General features: G+C 47.6%; 1 protein-coding gene across 4 annotated transcripts in view; it reads left to right on the plus strand.

The window, feature by feature from the left end:
- LOC134944679 (neurabin-1-like) overlaps positions 1–19,822 on the plus strand; it is a 199,285-nt gene that overhangs the window by 91,834 nt on the left and 87,629 nt on the right. For all 4 annotated transcript variants that reach the window (XM_063933457.1, XM_063933454.1, XM_063933455.1 and 1 more), the window contains exons 3-4: positions 8,407–8,539; positions 10,395–10,515. In XM_063933457.1, the coding sequence (XP_063789527.1) occupies positions 8,407–8,539; positions 10,395–10,515 (254 nt within the window). The remainder of the gene's footprint in view (positions 1–8,406; positions 8,540–10,394; positions 10,516–19,822) is intronic.

Genomic DNA, 19,822 nt, shown 5'->3' on the forward strand with positions numbered 1-19,822 from the left:
TCTTAAAGTGCCCTATCTCCTGCGGAGCCCGTCTATTCCCCATGGTCCTTACGGAGTCCCAGCATCCTCTACGGACTACGAGAAATAGATTTACCGGTAAGTAAAATCTTATTTTTCTACTGGTCACAAAACATGATATATACATTAGGCCCAAAAAACACGTGTCGACCTTTACCTGTCGACCATATATTTTCAACCTATTGATTGTCTACCTAGACATTGTAGATCTGTTTTACCACACCCACATTTTGGTTAGTCTCTTTATTTTACGCTAGACAATGAGATTGTCCCCTGTGTCTATCTTGTGCTATTTTTCTGTCTGTAGTATGCACATCTGAAAGTGCGCCAGTCATCGTGATGAAAAGCTAGGACAATAAGAGTAGACTGTGTAGGAATAGGTAACGGCGCTTCTCTGTTCCTTTTAGGAAGTCGAAAATAGAACTGGGATCTGAAGTGGGAGGTGGGCGGAAGAAAGGTTTGCACTGATAAATAAGGCTTTTTAATGTGGTCACCCAGAACTTTCCTGTAAAGACTTTACACATACCATGTACTAGTTTTCTCCACGCTTCATGTAACCTGTGAACGGAGTTATGTAACAGGCTGGTGGAAGCGATGAATCGGTGGTGATCCACTATGGTCTCAGATGCCAGTACATATCTGCTTTTCCAGCTCCAAGCAACTGCATCATGATGTCTTCCATATGTAGTATCATTGGACCATGAGATTGGTTAATTGACTTGATGGGCTTATTTAATAAGCTGACTACAGGATCATATGGAATAACGCCACCTGTGATTAATTTTGCTAGGTCAAGTAATTTCTGTTGAAATATAATAATCTTCTGGGATTGTCTACCAGATGTGTAAATGTACCCTCTAGACCTCATATCCTCAGAGTCTATCTGAGGTTTCTGGGTACATGTTATGTGGACAGACTGGAATGCAATACCACCTACTGTAGATTTTGTATGACCTCTTATCGCTACATACAGGGAGCACACGACTGTCCCATGCTTTATGTCCTTCTGGACCTCTAGCTATACCCTTAGGACGAGGCTTAGGAGTCTCCACATCAGCGAATTCTAGAGTAAGTAATGTGTGGCATAATAGGATGCCCTCTTAAGGTTCTCTGAGCAGGTGCAGAGGTGTTCAGTGGGTGCGGCATTCCTAAATACCCATAAGGCAGGTTAGATAGGATAGAATGGTGGCTTTGGTGAAATTGATAAGACGATGATATATTTAAAAAAAATGTTTTCTTGCAGTTCAGTAAATAAGTGGCCAGAGTCCTCCAAGTACCGTAACTGGTGAATTATATTCATTCCAGCGGCCACCCAGCATTTCATTGTTGTTTAATGACTGTTTACATGTGAATCCTGACTGCTGCATGTTCACCACAAGCAGTTGAGGTTAATTTATATGGAACTACCTTTGTTTACATAAAGTAACAAATCCAGTCGGTCGAGCATTATGTCATTTACATGCTATGCCAAGAAATTGATCCTCTGCGCTCGTCATCAGCATATATAGGAGCACAGGAACGTTTTTAGATTGCTACTATATTAACAGAAATGATTGTATTGCATTTTATGGAACTAACATTCTATTTTTTTTTTTTCTATTTTCCTTTCAAATGGTTTAGGTCTTGACACAATTTTTAAAGCACTACCTACACCATAGGTTCTCAAACTCTGTCCTCAGACCCCCAAACAATCAGCGTTTTCCAGGTTACCCAGCAGTGCACAGGTGTATTTATTACTTACGGATGGGTCCACAGGTGAAGCTAATTATTTCACTTGTGGTTCTGTGAGGAGACCTGGAAAACATGCTCTGTGTGGGGTCCTTATGACTGAGTTTGAGAACCTGTGACCTACACCATCCCCTTTCCTATTGGTTATATCAGTGGTTCTCAAACTCGGTCCTCAGGACCCCACACGGTTCACGTTTTCCATGTCGCCCACCAGGTGCACTGTGTATCACCAACTGTCACATTTTAAAAATCTACAGGTGACCTGCAAAACATGAATCATGTGGGGTCCTGAAGACCGAGTTTGAGAACCTGTGGGTTATATTAATCCTGCCCGGCCAATTGAGTTTGCATTTTTAGTTTTTCTTCTTTTTATGATTTATCAACTACTTTATGCCAAAGAGGTTTAAGTCAACTAGCTAATTACTTTTCTCTGACGTCCTAAGTGGATGCTGGGGACTCCGTAAGGACCATTGGGAATAGCGGCTCCGCAGGAGACAGGGCACAAAAGTAAAAGCTTTAGGATCAGGTGGTGTGCACTGGCTCCTCCCCCTATGACCCTCCTCCAAGCCTCAGTTAGGTTTTTGTGCCCGGCCGAGAAGGGTGCAATCTAGGTGGCTCTCCTAAAGAGCTGCTTAGAGTAAAAGTTTTTTAGGTTTTTTATTTTCAGTGAGTCCTGCTGGCAACAGGCTCACTGCAACGAGGGACTTAGGGGAGAAGAAGTGAACTCACCTGCGTGCAGGATGGATTGGCTTCTTAGGCTACTGGACACTAGCTCCAGAGGGACGATCACAGGTACAGCCTGGATGGGTCACCGGAGCCGCGCCGCCGACCCCCTTGCAGATGCTGAAGAGAGAAGAGGTCCAGAAATCGGCGGCTGAAGACTTCCCATTCTTCTTAAAGTAGCGCACAGCACGGCAGCTGTGCGCCATTGCTCTCAGCACACTTCACACCAACGGTCACTGAGGGTGCAGGGCGCTGGGGGGGGCGCCCTGGGCAGCAATGAAAGTACCTATGCTGGCTAAAAATACATCACATATAGCCTCTGGGGCTATATGGATGTATTTAACCCCTGCCAGGTTGTCAGAAAAACGGGAGAAGAAGCCCGCCGAAAAGGGGGCGGGGCCTATTCTCCTCAGCACACATCGCCATTTTCCTACACAGCTCCGCTGCTAGGAAGGCTCCCAGGCTCTCCCCTGCACTGCACTACAGAAACAGGGTTAAAACAGAGAGGGGGGGCATTTTATGTGGCGATATTATAATATATTAAGATGCTATAAGGGAAAACACTTATATAAGGTTGTCCCTGTATAATTATAGCGTTTTGGTGTGTGCTGGCAAACTCTCCCTCTGTCTCCCCAAAGGGCTAGTGGGGTCCTGTCCTCTATCAGAGCATTCCCTGTGTGTTCTGTGTGTCGGTACGTGTGTGTCGACATGTATGAGGACGATGTTGGTGAGGAGGCGGAGCAATTGCCTGCAATGGTGATGTCACTCTCTAGGGAGTCGACACCGGAATGGATGGCTTATTTAGGGAATTACGTGATAATGTCAACACGCTGCAAGGTCGGTTGACGACATGAGACGGCCGGCAAACCAATTAGTACCTGTCCAGGCGTCTCAAACACCGTCAGGGGCTTTAAAACGCCCATTACCTCAGTCGGTCGACACAGACACAGACACGGACACTGACTCCAGTGTCGACGGTGAAGAAACAAACGTATTTTCCATTAGGGCCACACGTTACATGTTAAGGGCAATGAAGGAGGTGTTACATATTTCTGATACTACAAGTACCACAAAAAAGGGTATTATGTGGGGTGTGAAAAAACTACCTGTAGTTTTTCCTGAATCAGATAAATTAAATGAAGTGTGTGATGATGCGTGGGTTTCCCCCGATAGAAAATTATTGGCGTTATACCCTTTCCCGCCAGAAGTTAGGGCGCATTGGGAAACACCCCCTAGGGTGGATAAGGCGCTCACACGCTTATCAAAACAAGTGGCGTTACCGTCTCCAGATACGGCCGCCCTCAAGGTGCCTGCTGATAGGAGGCTGGAAAATATCCTAAAAAGTATATACACACATACTGGTGTTATACTGCGACCAGCGATCGCCTCAGCCTGGATGTGCAGCGCTGGGGTGGCTTGGTCGGATTCCCTGACTGAAAATATTGATACCCTTGACAGGGACAGTATTTTATTGACTATAGAGCATTTAAAGGATGCATTTCTATATATGCGAGATGCACAGAGGGATATTTGCACTCTGGCATCAAGAGTAAGTGCGATGTCCATGTCTGCCAGAAGATGTTTATGGACACGACAGTGGTCAGGTGATGCAGATTCCAAACGGCACATGGAAGTATTGCCGTATAAAGGGGAGGAGTTATTTGGGGTCGGTCCATCGGACCTGGTGGCCACGGCAACAGCTGGAAAATCCACCTTTTTTACCCCAAGTCACATCTCAGCAGAAAAAGACACCGTCTTTTCAGCCTCAGTCCTTTCGTCCCCATAAGGGCAAGCGGGCAAAAGGCCAGTCATATCTGCCCAGGGGTAGAGGAAAGGGAAGAAGACTGCAGCAGCCAGCCCCTTCCCAGGAACAGAAGCCCTCCACCGCTTCTGCCAAGTCCTCAGCATGACGCTGGGGCCGTACAAGCGGACTCAGGTGCGGTGGGGGGTCGTCTCAAGAGTTTCAGCGCGCAGTGGGCTCACTCGCAAGTGGACCCCTGGATCCTACAAGTAGTATCCCAGGGGTACAGATTGGAAATTCGAGACGTCTCCCCCTCGCAGGTTCCTGAAGTCTGCTTTACCAACGTCTCCCTCTGACAGTGAGGCAGTATTGGAAACAATTCACAAGCTGTATTCCCAGCAGGTGATAATCAAAGTACCCTTCCTACAACAAGGAAAGGGGTATTATTCCACACTATTTGTGGTACTGAAGCCAGACGGCTCGGTGAGACCTATTCTAAATCTGAAATCTTTGAACACTTACATACAAAGGTTCAAATCAAGATGGAGTCACTCAGAGCAGTGATAGCGAACCAGGAAGAAGGGGACGATATGGTGTCCCTGGACATCAAGGATGCTTACCTCCATGTCCCAATTTGCCCTTCTCACCAAGGGTACCTCAGGTTCGTGGTACAGAACTGTCACTATCAGTTTCAGACGCTGCCGTTTGGATTGTCCACGGCACCCCGGGTCTTTACCAAGGTAATGGCCGAAATGATGATTCTTCTTCAAAGAAAAGGCGTCTTAATTATCCCTTACTTGGACGATCTCCTGATAAGGGCAAGGTCCAGAGAACAGTTGGAGGTCGGAGTAGCACTATCTCAAGTAGTTCTACGACAGCACGGGTGGATTCTAAATATTCCAAAATCGCAGCTGATTCCGACGACACGTCTGCTGTTCCTAGGGATGATTCTGGACACAGTCCAGATAAAGGTGTTTCTCCCGGAGGAGAAAGCCAGGGAGTTATCCGAGCTAGTCAGAAATCTCCTAAAACCAGGCCAAGTGTCAGTGCATCAATGCACAAGAGTCCTGAAAAAAAAATGGTGGCTTCTTACGAAGCGATTCCATTCGGCAGATTTCACGCAAGAATTTTTCAGTGGGATCTGCTGGACGAATGGTCCGGATCGCATCTTCAGATGCATCAGCGGATAATCCTGTCTCCAAGGACAAGGGTGTCTCTTCTGTGGTGGCTGCAGAGTGCTCATCTACTAGAGGGCAGCAGATTCGGCATTCAGGACTGGGTCCTGGTGACCACGGATGCCAGCCTGAGAGGCTGGGGAGCAGTCACACAGGGAAGAAATTTCCAAGGAGTGTGGTCAAGTCTGGAGACTTCTCTCCACATAAATATCCTGGAGCTAAGGGCAATTTACAATGCTCTGAGCCTAGGAAGACCTCTGCTTCAAAGTCAACCGGTGCTGATCCAGTCGGACAACATCACGGCAGTCGCCCACGTAAACAGACAGGGCGGCACAAGAAGCAGGAGGGCAATGGCAGCAAGGATTCTTCGCTGGGCGAAAAATCATGTGATAACACTGTCAGCGGTGTTCATTCCGGGAGTGGACAACTGGGAAGCAGACTTCCTCAGCAGGCACGACCTCCACCCGGGAGAGTGGGGACTTCATCTGGAAGTCTTCCACATGATTGTGAACCGTTGGGAAAGACCAAAGGTGGACATGATGGCGTCCCGTCTGAACAAAAAACTGGACAGGTATTGCGCCAGGTCAAGAGACCCTCAGGCAATAGCTGGGACGCTCTGGTAACACCGTGGGTGTACCAGTCGGTGTATGTGTTCCCTCCTCTGCCTCTCATACCCAAGGTACTGAGAATTATAAGACGGAGAGGAGTAAGAACTATACTCGTGGCTCCGGATTGGCCAAGAAGGACTTGGTACCCGGAACTTCAAGAGATACTAAGAAGGGACTTGCTTCAGCAAGGATCATGTCTGTTCCAAGACTTACCGCGGCTGCGTTGGACGGCATGGCGGTTGAACGCCGGATCCTAAGGGAAAAAGGCATTCCGGAAGAGGTCATCCCTACCCTGGTCAGAGCCAGGAAGGAGGTGACCGCACAACATTATCACCGCATTTGGCGAAAATATGTTGCATGGTGTGAGGCCAGGAAGGCCCCCACGGAGGAATTTCAACTCGGTCAATTCCTGCATTTCCTGCAAACAGGAGTGTCTATGGGCCTCAAATTGGGGTCCATTAAGGTTCAAATTTCGGCCTGTCGATTTTCTTCCAGAAAGAATTGGCTTCAGTTCCTGAAGTCCAGAAGTTTGTCAAGGGAGTACTGCATATACAACCCCCTTTTGTGCCTCCAGTGGCACTGTGGGATCTCAACGTAGTTCTGGGGTTCCTCAAATCACATTGGTTTAAACCGCTCAAATTTGTGGATTTGAAATATCTCACATGGAAAGTGACCATGCTGTTGGCCCTGGCCTCGGCCAGGCGAGTGTCAGAATTGGCAACTTTGTCTCACAAAAGCCCATATCTGATTGTCCATTCGGACAGGGCAGAGCTGCGGACTCGTCCCCAGTTTCTCCCTAAGGTGGTGTCAGCGTTTCACCTGAACCATCTTATTGTGGTACCTGCGGCTACTAGGGACTTGGAGGACTCCAAGTTGCTAGATGTTGTCAGGGCCCTGAAAATATAGGTTTCCAGGACGGCTGGAGTCAGGAAAACTGACTTGCTGTTATCCTGTATGCACCCAACAAACTGGGTGCTCTTGCTTCTAAGCAGACGATTGCTAGTTGGATGTGTAGTACAATTCAGCTTGCACATTCTGTGGCAGGCCTGCCACAGCCAAAATATGTAAATGCCCATTCCACAAGGAAGGTTGGCTCATCTTGGGCGGCTGCCCGAGGGGTCTCGGCTTTACAACTTTGCCGAGCTGCTACTTGGTCAGGGGCAAACACGTTTGCAAAATTCTACAAATTTGATACCCTGGCTGAGGAGGACCTGGAGTTCTCTCATTCGGTGCTGCAGAGTCATCCGCACTCTCCCGCCCGTTTGGGAGCTTTGGTATAATCCCCATGGTCCTTACGGAGTCCCCAGCATCCACTTAGGACGTCAGAGAAAATAAGAATTTACTTACCGATAATTCTATTTCTCGTAGTCCGTAGTGGATGCTGGGCGCCCATCCCAAGTGCGGATTGTCTGCAATACTTGTACATAGTTATTGTTACAAAAATCGGGTTATTATTGTTGTGAGCCATCTTTTCAGAGGCTCCGCTGTTATCATGCTGTTAACTGGGTTCAGATCACAAGTTGTACGGTGTGATTGGTGTGGCTGGTATGAGTCTTACCCGGGATTCAAAATCCTTCCTTATTGTGTACGCTCGTCCGGGCACAGTATCCTAACTGAGGCTTGGAGGAGGGTCATAGGGGGAGGAGCCAGTGCACACCACCTGATCCTAAAGCTTTTACTTTTGTGCCCTGTCTCCTGCGGAGCCGCTATTCCCCATGGTCCTTACGGAGTCCCCAGCATCCACTACGGACTACGAGAAATAGAATTCTCGGTAAGTAAATTCTTATTATCTATATCTCCAGTCAAGAGGTATAGAAGACATTGGAAATGTACGGCCCAGTTAGTATAAACCTATCCAATTGTTCATTGATGAGGCTGAATGCCTGGATCTTAAAATTAATTATTGTACAGGATTACATTTGTATCGGTGTGGATCTATAGACTTTGTGTGTGACCCCTGTGGCCTAGAACCAACATTGAGTATATAAGGATGAGCGTTTGTTTTGTTTGAAAGAGAATTTCTTCCCGTTGTGGATCTTTCCCTTATTCTCCATGGCTTGTCTCGTTTCACTGTACAGTAAAGCAAACTGGTAGTTACAGCATGAGTAACGGATGGATTTGTCTATAGCAAAGCATCAGGCACACGGGAATGGTTCCATTTGGATATGACTGCAGTGAATTTGGTCTGTCACTTTGGAAGGCCTCATTGCTGTTTGACCACACATGTCCAAATGTTCTATGATCTGTCTCATTGCTGCACGTGTATCTAGAGTCTGTCGACCCCTGAAGTGCAAAACTAGTGATGCCAACATAACGTTTTTAAGCTGTAATTCATAGTAAAAACACATAGATGTTACTGTTCTTTTACACCTTGCATCTATAGGTATTTATTTTTGTATTTCTTCTTGCCTAGGTGTTCTCTACGTTCTCCAATGAAGACTATGACAGACGCAATGAGGAGGTGGACCCGGTTGCAGCCTCTGCAGAGTATGAGTTGGAGAAAAGAGTGGAAAAAATGGATGTTTTTCCGGTAGAGATTGAAAAAGGTATAATTTGTGTTTATACTGTATGTAAAGGTTAGCATGGTTGTTGTTAAATAGGACAATTGATTCTTCCATAAAGCAGCACAGACAATGGCCAATAATTCTCTTCCAAAATGAACATTCTTACCTTTGCCCATACAGTAAACTGCGCTCCACAGGGACCATAGTAGTTTACAAAGATAGCTTTGGCCAGCTGAGTGCCTGCTCACACTGAGAAAAACAATGATTGAAGATGAAGCAGTACGATCCCCATCCATCTCTTACAAGGTCTGTATTGCACGGACACTTGTAGGGATCATCGGCCCCTAACTTAAGACTTTCCTTCAGTGTCCGATGTTCACAGCAGTGAGACTCATGTGGCCTACAACAAAATCACTGTCAACGAATTGCTCACTGATCTGTTTGGGTCAACCAGATAGCTATGTATGTATGCAACTAGCCAACCTGCATCCTTGCAATTGGATAATTTCCATGTATCTAGTTTTGTGGAGTTGGATTGTGGAGTCCTTTCACTTGTCCATTATGTTTCCGCTGTTCTGCTTTTTTTTTATTATTTTTATTTTATTTTGATGTAAAATAAATTATAAAGCAAGTATTATCTGTAAGCTATGATAAAGATCATACACAGTAATATCACAAAATTATAGATAAATCAAATAACACCTAAAATATCACCATGTTCAATAAAGAGAACATAAGTAATTAGTTACTGTGTGGACAGGATGAGTTTAATTTGCCGGCTGTCGAGATCCCGGTGGTCAGGATACCGACGCTGGATTCACGACAGCCGACAATGCCTCCAGCCGGAATCCCGGCACAACAGCACTATTCCCACTCGTGGGTGTCCACGACACCCACAGAGTGTATAGATCCTGTGGCAAGCGCCGCCAGCCACGGAGCCCGCAGCGTGGCGAGCGCAACGAGCCATCTATGGGACTCTTTGCGCTCGCCCTGCTGCCGGCATTCTGGCAGGCGGATTGCCACTGTCGGAATAGTGAAAGCTGGTATCCCGTCTGCCGGTAAATTATACTGAATCTGAATCGACCAAGTTTCCAACCAATCAATTCGAAATAAAGAATTCTTAATTGAATAATGAAAATGGAGGCATACTTAAGGCCCGTACACACTGGTCGATGTATCGGCCATGCTCTTGAACGGCCGATACATCGCGGGACCGTCGGCCAGTGTGTACGGGCGATACGTCTGTGAACTCCGTCGTTCACAGACGTATCGCGTCGGCCGCGCAGCACAGCCGACAGCCAATATATCTAACGATATATTGGCCCGTCGCTGTGTGTGTACGGGGCGGTCGTCCGTCCGCCCGTACACATGCTGCGGCGGCCGGCGGTGATTGACAGGTGAACTGGGCGGGCGCGAGCGCCCGCCCAGTTCATGACGTCAGTCCCCCGACGGATCGGGCTGTGTGTATGCACAGCACACTGCCCGATCCGTACATAGATATATCTGCAGATCAATTGATCTGCAGATATATCTAATAGTGTGTACCCACCTTTAGTTGAATCCAAGCTTTGGAGTATGGTCTTTTTAGCAGCAGCCCTCTGGGCAAGTAGGAGTTTCCGGCATCCACTAGAAAAGATTTGCCCTATTTAGCCCATGCTGGGTTAAAGGGTAAGTAACTAGGGGGTCTATGTACTAAGTCTTGGAGAGAGATAAAGTGGACAGAGCTAAAGTACCAACGAGCTCCTACCTAATTTTTTCAAACACCGCCTGTAACGTGTCAGGAGCTAATTGGCTGGTACTTTATCTCCGTCCACTTCATCTCTCTCCAAGGCTTAGCACATAGACCACTAGATGAGCTGGTCTACAATATATACAATTGTTCTTTCTCTGTGTCCAGGTGACAGTGGCCTTGGGATCAGCATAATCGGAATGGGGGTTGGCGCAGATCAGGGATTGGAGAAATTAGGAATATTCGTAAAAACGATTACAGAGGGAGGAGCAGCCCAGAGGGATGGACGGTAAGTAACCGGTTGCTGGAAATACACTTTGTTCATTAAAAAAATGCAGCAGTGCAGTAACACCATTTATGGTCACTGACTTGATTGAGCATGGTGTAAGTTTGTATACAAATGAAGCAAGTCTTTCATTCCATCTGTACCTAACCTGGAATAAATGAAAATGATGGGAGGATTGGCTCACTATAAATGCAGCTATAGGCCTGCCATCGTTACCTCCCACACAATGCTACTGAAAGATTTCTATACAACATTTGTTTGGTGGGTGCTATCGACTTTAAAAAGGGGTATCATGTTTTAGACCGCTTCTTGTTAATATACTGTAGGTGTGGTGTGCCTGGGATCTACCTCTTGGCTGATTCTGAAGGGCCACCTAATGCTGAGCCACCCTTGGGTGAAAGAGTGAGCAGTAGGCCGTGACTGCTGTGCGAGGGATTTAGTTATACCACAGCATGTCATAGAGTTTAGTTCTGTAGATGTAATGCGTTATTACATGTGCTGTGTATAAACCAATAGACATAGTTTGTGATCTGCTCACCAACATAGCCGTGTTTTACCTTTTAGGGTGTGTTTAGTATTTCATCAATGTCAGGAATTCCACATGAACAACCCGTTTTTTTTCTTACCGAGGTGGTTATCACATGCCACGTGTTATTATGCTAAACTAAAAATAAAGTTGTCTCTTTATGAAAGCTGATAAATGGGAAATGCATCTGTTTATATATGAGTAGACAATCATGACATTGTAACAATTAATGTGCATTGCTACAGGTTCTTATGTGTGTTACACATAAGCTGCTTATGAAAACCAATGCATGGTGCGGTCCCAAAATCTTTGTAGCCAGGGGCATGTCAGGACCTTCTTTTCCCTTATACAGCAAGATAGGTTATCGTAGTCTATCTGTAGTGGTTGTTTTGTGTTCTTGTTTATTTCCAGTGAGTTTTGTGTTTATCTGTATCGATAGTGCTTCTTGGTATAAATGAGTTCAAACTGGAATTCCACCCATAACCGGATATGACTGCTACTGCTTATTGACACAACATTTATTGAGTCATGTTTTAAATTGTACAGAAAGACTGTCTGTCTAGTCTTACAGCAACAGGTTTTATATGAATCTTTCATAAGGTGGTCACTTGTTGTGCCCTGGTTGCTGGACAAATCCTAGGGACTATAAGTAGTCGTGGTCTCCTCTCTGCAGGTTTAGGGTGTGTTTTTGTTTTGTAATTTCATTTTTAGGTCCATGGGGCGTGCAGGTTTGAGTGACTGTTTATACTGATTAAAGGATGTCTGAGGGGCATTAGGGAGGCTTTGACAGAATATCGCTGCAGTACTTGGCCGCAGTCACCTCAGAATAGGAGGTAAATGGTAGACACAGAAAATTAGACAGATCGCTTATTAAAGCTTAATTGACCAAACTGACACTAACATTATTTCTCTATCGTCCTAAGTGGATGCTGGGGTTCCTGAAAGGACCATGGGGAATAGCGGCTCCGCAGGAGACAGGGCACAAAAGTAAAGCTTTTACAGGTCAGGTGGTGTGTACTGGCTCCTCCCCCTATGACCCTCCTCCAGACTCCAGTTAGATTTTTGTGCCCGGCCGAGAAGGGTGCAATTCTAGGTGGCTCTCATAAAGAGCTGCTTAGAGAGTTTAGCTTAGGTTTTTTATTTTACAGTGATTCCTGCTGGCAACAGGATCACTGCAACGAGGGACAGAGGGGAGAAGAAGTGAACTCACCTGCGTGCAGGATGGATTGGCTTCTTGGCTACTGGACATGAAGCTCCAGAGGGACGATCACAGGTACAGCCTGGATGGTCACCGGAGCCACGCCGCCGGCCCCCTCACAGATGCTGAAGCAAGAAGAGGTCCAGAATCGGCGGCTGAAGACTCCTGCAGTCTTCTTAAGGTAGCGCACAGCACTGCAGCTGTGCGCCATTTTCCTCTCAGCACACTTCACACGGCAGTCACTGAGGGTGCAGGGCGCTGGGGGGGGGCGCCCTGGGAGGCAAATGAAAACCTTTAAAAAGGCTAAAAATACCTCACATATAGCCCCAGAGGCTATATGGAGATATTTACCCCTGCCTAAATGTACTAAATAGCGGGAGACGAGCCCGCCGAAAAAGGGGCGGGGCCTATCTCCTCAGCACACGGCGCCATTTTCTGTCACAGCTCCGCTGGTCAGGAAGGCTCCCAGGTCTCTCCCCTGCACTGCACTACAGAAACAGGGTATAACAGAGAGGGGGGGCAAAATAAATGGCAATATATTAATATAAAAGCAGCTATAAGGGAGCACTTAATCATAAGGCTATCCCTGTCATATATAGCGCTTTTTGGTGTGTGCTGGCAGACTCTCCCTCTGTCTCCCCAAAGGGCTAGTGGGTCCTGTCTTCGTATAGAGCATTCCCTGTGTGTCTGCTGTGTGTCGGTACGTGTGTGTCGACATGTATGAGGACGTTATTGGTGTGGAGGCGGAGCAATTGCCAAATATGAGGATGTCACCTCCTAGGGGGTCGACACCAGAATGGATGCCTTTATTTGTGGAATTACGGGATAGCGTCAACTCGCTTAAGCAGTCGTTTGCCGACATGAGGCGGCCGGACACTCAATTAGTGCCTGTCCAGGCGCCTCAAATACCGTCAGGGGCTGTAAAACGCCCCTTGCCTCAGTCGGTCGACACAGACCCAGACACAGGCACTGATTCCGGTGGTGAAGGTGACGAATTAACCGTATTTTCCAGTAGGGCCACACGTTATATGATTTTGGCAATAAAGGAGATGTTACATTTAGCTGATACTACAGGTACCACTAAACAGGGTATTATGTGGGGTGTGAAAAAACTACCAGTAGTTTTTACCGAATCAGAAGAATTAAATGACGTGTGTGATGAAGCGTGGGGTGCCCCGATAAAAAAACTGCTAATTTCAAAGAAGTTATTGGCTTTATACCCTTTCCCGCCAGAGGTTAGGGAGCGCTGGGAAACACCTCCTAGGGTGGACAAAGCGCTAACACGCTTATCAAAACAAGTGGCGTTACCCTCTCCTGAGACGGCCGCACTTAAAGATCCATCAGATATGAGGATGGAAAATATCCAAAAAGGTATATACACACATGCAGGTGTTATACTACGACCAGATATTGCGACTGCCTGGATGTGCAGTGCTGGGGTAGTTTGGTCAGAGTCCCTGATCGAAAATATTGATACCCTGGACAGGGACAATATTTTACTGTCGTTAGAACAAATAAAGGATGCATTTCTTTATATGCGTGATGCACAGAGAGATATCTGCACACTGGCATCACGGGTAAGTGCTATGTCCATTTCGGCCAGAAGAGCTTTATGGACACGACAGTGGACAGGCGATGCGTAGAGGAGTTATTTGGGGTCGGTCTATCGGATTTGGTGGCCACGGCTACGGCCGGGAAATCCACCTTTCTACCTCAAGTCACTCCCCAACAGAAAAAGGCACCGACCTTTCAACCGCAGCCCTTTCGTTCCTTTAAAAATAAGAGAGCAAAGGGCTATTCATATCTGCCACGAGGCAGAGGACGAGGGAAGAGACAGCAACAGGCAGCTCCTTCCCAGGAACAGAAGCCCTCCCCGGCTTCTACAAAAGCCTCAGCATGACGCTGGGGCTTCGCAAGCGGACTCGGGGGCGGTAGGCGGTCGTCTCAAGAATTACAGCGCGCAGTGGGCTCACTCGCAGGTAAATCCCTGGATCCTGCAGATAATATCTCAGGGGTACAGGTTGAAATTAGAGACAGAGCCACCTCGCCGTTTCCTGAAGTCTGCTTTACCAACGTCCCCCTCAGAAAGGGAGACGGTTTTGGAAGCCATTCACAAGCTGTATTCTCAGCAGGTGATAGTCAAGGTACCTCTTCTACAACAAGGGAAGGGGTATTATTCCACTCTTTTTGTGGTACCGAAGCCGGATGGCTCGGTAAGGCCTATTCTAAATCTGAAGTCCTTGAACCTGTACATAAAGAAGTTCAAGTTCAAGATGGAGTCACTCAGAGCAGTGATAGCGAACCTGGAAGAAGGGGACTTTATGGTATCCTTGGACATCAAGGATGCGTATCTCCACGTTCCAATTACCCCTCACACCAGGGGTACCTCAGGTTCGTTGTACACAACTGTCACTATCAGTTTCAGACGCTGCCGTTTGGTTTGTCCACGGCATCTCGGGTCTTTACAAAGGTAATGGCCGAGATAATATTTCTTCTTCGAAGAAAAGGCGTATTAATTATCCCATACTTGGACGATCTCCTAATAAGGGCAAGGTCCAGAGAACAGCTAGAGATGGGTTTAGCACTATCTCAAGAGGTGCTAAAGCAGCACGGATGGATTCTGAATATTCCAAAATCCCAATTAATGCCGACAACTCGTCTGCTGTTCCTGGGGATGATTCTGGACACAGTTCAGAAAAAGGTTTTTCTTCCCGAAGAAAAAGCCAAGGAGTTATCTGACCTGGTCAGGAACCTCCTAAAACCAGGAAAGGTGTCTGTACATCAATGCACAAGAGTCCTGGGAAAAAATGGTAGCTTCTTACGAAGCAATCCCTTTCGGCAGATTCCATGCAAAGGGATCTGTTGGACAAATGGTCAGGGTCGCATCTTCAGATGCACCTGCGGATAACCCTGTCGCCGAGGACAAGGGTATCCCTTCTGTGGTGGTTGCAGGAGGCTCATCTATTGGAGGGCCGCAGATTCGGCATGCAGGATTGGATCCTGGTGACCACGGATGCCAGCCTGAGAGGCTGGGGAGCAGTCACACAGGGAAGAAATTTCCAGGGAGTGTGGTCGAGCCTGAAAAAGTCTCTTCACATAAGCATTCTGGAACTAAGAGCAATCTACAATGCTCTAAGCCAGGCGAAACCTCTGCTTCAAGGAAGACCGGTGTTGATCCAGTCGGACAACATCACGGCAGTCGCCCATGTAAACAGACAGGGCGGCACAAGAAGCAGGAGGGCAATGGCAGAAGCTGCCAGGATCCTTCGCTGGGCGGAGAATCACGTGATAGCACTGTCAGCAGTATTCATCCCGGGCGTGGACAACTGGGAAGCAGACTTCCTCAGCAGACACGACCTTCACCCGGGAGAGTGGGGACTTCATCCAGAAGTTTTCCACATGCTATTAAACCGTTGGGTAAAACCAATGGTGGACATGATGGCGTCTCGCCTCAACAAGACACTGGACAGGTATTGCGCCAGGTCAAGAGATCCGCAGGCAATAGCTGTGGACGCGCTGGTAACACATTGGGTGTACCAGTCGGTATAGGTGTTTCCTCCTCTGCCTCTCATACCAAAGGTTTTGAGGATTATACGGCAAAGAGGAGTAAGACTAGTGGCTCCGGATTGGCCAAGAAGGACTTGGTACCCGGAACTTCAAGAGATGGTCACGGACGATCCGTGGCCTCTACTTCTGAGAAGGGACCTGCTTCAGCAGGGTCCTTGTCTTTTTCAAGACTTACCGCGGCTGCGTTTGACGGCATGGCGTTTGAATGCCAGATCCTAAAAGGAAAAGGCATTCCAGAAGAAGTCATTCCTACCTTGATAAAGGCAAGGAAGGAAGTCACCGCGAAGCATTATCGCCGTATTTGGCGAAAATATGTTGCGTGGTGCGAGCAGCGGAGTGCTCCGATGGAGGAATTTCAACTGGGTCGTTTTCCTACATTTCCTGCAATCAGGATTGTCTATGGGTCTCAAATTGGGATCTATTAAGGTTCAAATTTCGGCCCTATCAATATTCTTCCAAAAAGAATTGGCCTCAGTCCCTGAGGTCCAGATTTTTATCAAAGGAGTACTGCATATACAGCCTCCTGTGGTGCCTAAGGTGGCACCGTGGGATCTAAATGTAGTTTTAGATTTCCTCAAATCCAATTGGTTTGAACCACTAAAGAATGTGGATTTGAAATATCTCACATGGAAAGTGACTATGTTACTGGCCCTGGCTTCTGCCGGGAGAGTATCTGAACTGGCGGCTTTGTCTTATAAAAGCCCTTATTTAATTTTCCATTCGACATAGGGCAGAGCTGCGGACGCGTCCGCATTTTCTCCCTAAGGTGGTATCAGCGTTTCACCTGAACCAGCCTCTTGTAGTGCCTGCGGCTACAGACGACTTGAAGGACTCCAAGTTGTTGGACGTTGTCAGAGCCTTAAAAATATACATTTAAAGGACGGCTGGAGTCAGAAAATCTGACTCGCTGTTTATACTGTATGCACCCAACAAGTTGGGTGCACCTGCTTCTAAGCAGTCGATTGCTCGTTGGATTTGTAACAAAATTCAACTTGTACATTCTGTGGCAGGCCTGCCACAGCCTAAATCTGTTAAGGCCCATTCCGCAAGGAAGGTGGGCTCATCTTGGGCGGCTGCCCGAGGGGTCTCGGCATTACAACTCTGCCGAGCAGCTACGTGGTCAGGGGAGAACACGTTTGTAAATTTTTACAAATTTGATACCCTGGCAAAGGAGGACCTGGAGTTCTCTCATTCGGTGCTGCAGAGTCATCCGCACTCTCCCGCCCGTTTGGGAGCTTTGGTATAATCCCCATGGTCCTTTCGGGAACCCCAGCATCCACTTAGGACGATAGAGAAAATAAGAATTTACTTACCGATAATTCTATTTCTCGGAGTCCGTAGTGGATGCTGGGCGCCCATCCCAAGTGCGGATTATCTGCAATACTTGTACATAGTTATTGTTAACTAATTCGGGTTATTGTTTAGGAAGCCATCTTTCAGAGGCTCCTCTGTTATCATACTGTTAACTGGGTTTAGATCACAAGTTGTACGGTGTGATTGGTGTGGCTGGTATGAGTCTTACCCGGGATTCAAAATCCTCCCTTATTGTGTACGCTCGTCCGGGCACAGTACCTAACTGGAGTCTGGAGGAGGGTCATAGGGGGAGGAGCCAGTACACACCACCTGACCTGTAAAAGCTTTACTTTTGTGCCCTGTCTCCTGCGGAGCCGCTATTCCCCATGGTCCTTTCAGGAACCCCAGCATCCACTACGGACTCCGAGAAATAGAATTATCGGTAAGTAAATTCTTATTATATTAATTGCCTATTTTCCTATAGATTGTAAGCACATGAGCAGGGCACTCTTATCTCTTTGGGGTCGATTCAATTCGCCAACTTATGAATAGCGCCCGGAATTAGCTCCCGACGCTATTCAATTCAGCTAAAGTTAAGTCGGCGAATGCCCGTTCTCGCCGACTTAACAGGTAGTTTTGTCGGGGGAACGGGCATTCTCCGACTTAACTACCCGCGGCGATGCTGATTCCCGGCAGAATCCGCCTTGCGCCGGCCTCACTTTTGTCTGGTTTCTTCTCTCATCCCCCGGGGATGAGACAAGAATTCCCGACAATTGAGGGTCACTCGTCGCTGTATTGAATAGCGCCGGGAGCAAACTCCCGGCACTATTCAACTGTTGCCGAATTGAATCGACCCCTTTGTCTATTATCCAAGTCTTGTTTTGTTGCTCTTTTCCCAATTGTAAAATGCAAAGTAATATGCTGCCACTTATTTAAGCCAATTTTACTACATGAGGGTAAGAGCTATGTAGTGTTCACTCTAGAATTCGGGCAGGGCAGGGCGCCAGACTGAGAGGGGCACAAGCGTGCGTGCCGAAAAAGGTGTGTGGTCATTTCTCGAACGTCCTAAGTGGATGCTGGGGACTCCGTAAGGACCATGGGGATTAGCGGCTCCGCAGGAGACTGGGCACAACTAAAGAAAGCTTTAGGACTACCTGGTGTGCACTGGCTCCTCCCACTAAGACCCTCCTCCAGACCTCAGTTAGATTCTTGTGCCCGGCTGAGCTGGATGCACACTAGGGGCTCTCCTGAGCTCCTAGAAAGAAAGTATATTTAGGTTTTTTATTTCTCTGACGTCCTAGTGGATGCTGGGAACTCCGTAAGGACCATGGGGAATAGCGGCTCCGCAGGAGACTGGGCACAAAAGTAAAGCTTTAGGACTACCTGGTGTGCACTGGCTCCTCCCCCTATGACCCTCCTCCAAGCCTCAGTTAGATTTTTGTGCCCGGCCGAGAAGGGTGCACACTAGGGGCTCTCCTGAGCTTCTTAGTGAAAGTTTAGTTTTAGGTTTTTTATTTTCAGTGAGACCTGCTGGCAACAGGCTCACTGCATCGAGGGACTAAGGGGAGAAGAAGCGAACCTGCCTGCTTGCAGCCAGCTTGGGCTTCTTAGGCTACTGGACACCATTAGCTCCAGAGGGACCGAACACAGGCCCAGCCTCGGAGCTCGGTCCCAGAGCCGCGCCGCCGGCCCCCTTACAGAGCCAGAAGCAAGAAGAGGTCCGGAAAAATCGGCGGCAGAAGACTTCAGTCTTCAACAAGGTAGCGCACAGCACTGCAGCTGTGCGCCATTGTTACTCAGGCACACTTCACACTTCGGTCACTGAGGGTGCAGGGCGCTAGGGGGGGGGCGCCCTGAGCAGCAATGTAAACATCTTGGCTGGCAAAAATACACCACATATAACCCCCAGGGCTATATGGATGTATTTTAACCCCTGCCAGAACTCACCAAAAAGCGGGAGAAAAGGCCGCCGAGAAGGGGGCGGAGCCTATCTCCTCAGCACACGGGCGCCATTTTCCATCACAGCTCCGCTGGAAGGACGTCTCCCTGACTCTCCCCTGCAGTCCTGCACTACAGAAAAGGGTAAAAAAGAGAGGGGGCACTAATTGGCGCAGTTTTAATAATAACAGCAGCTATAAAGGGAAAAGCACATTTTATAGTGGTATTCCTGTCTATATATAGCGCTCTGGTGTGTGCTGGCATACTCTCCCTCTGTCTCCCCAAAGGGCTAGTGGGGTCCTGTCCTCTATCAGAGCATTCCCTGTGTGTGTGCGGTGTGTCGGTACGATTGTGTCGACATGTTTGAGGACGAAAATGAGATGGAGGCGGAGCAATTGCCTATTATAGAGTTGTCACCCCCTAGGGAGTCGACACCTGAGTGGATGAGCTTATGGAAGGAATTGCGTGACAGTGTCAGCTCTTTACGAAAGACAGTTGACGACATGAGACAGCCGGCTACTCAGCTTGTGCCTGTCCAGGGGGTCTCAAACGCCATCAGGGGCTTTAAAACGCCCGTTACCTCAAATGGCAGACACAGACACGGATACTGACTCCAGTGTCGATGATGAGGAGACAAACGTGACTTCCAGTAGGGCCACACGTTACATGATTGAAGCAATGAAAAATGTATTGCATATCTCTGATAATACAAGTACCACTAAAAAGGGTATTATGTTTGGTGAGAAAAAACTGCCTGTAGTTTTTCCTATATCCGAGGAATTAAATGA

Source organism: Pseudophryne corroboree, chromosome 7, assembly GCF_028390025.1.
Source record: "Pseudophryne corroboree isolate aPseCor3 chromosome 7, aPseCor3.hap2, whole genome shotgun sequence".
Classification (NCBI taxonomy): Eukaryota; Metazoa; Chordata; class Amphibia; order Anura; family Myobatrachidae; genus Pseudophryne; species Pseudophryne corroboree.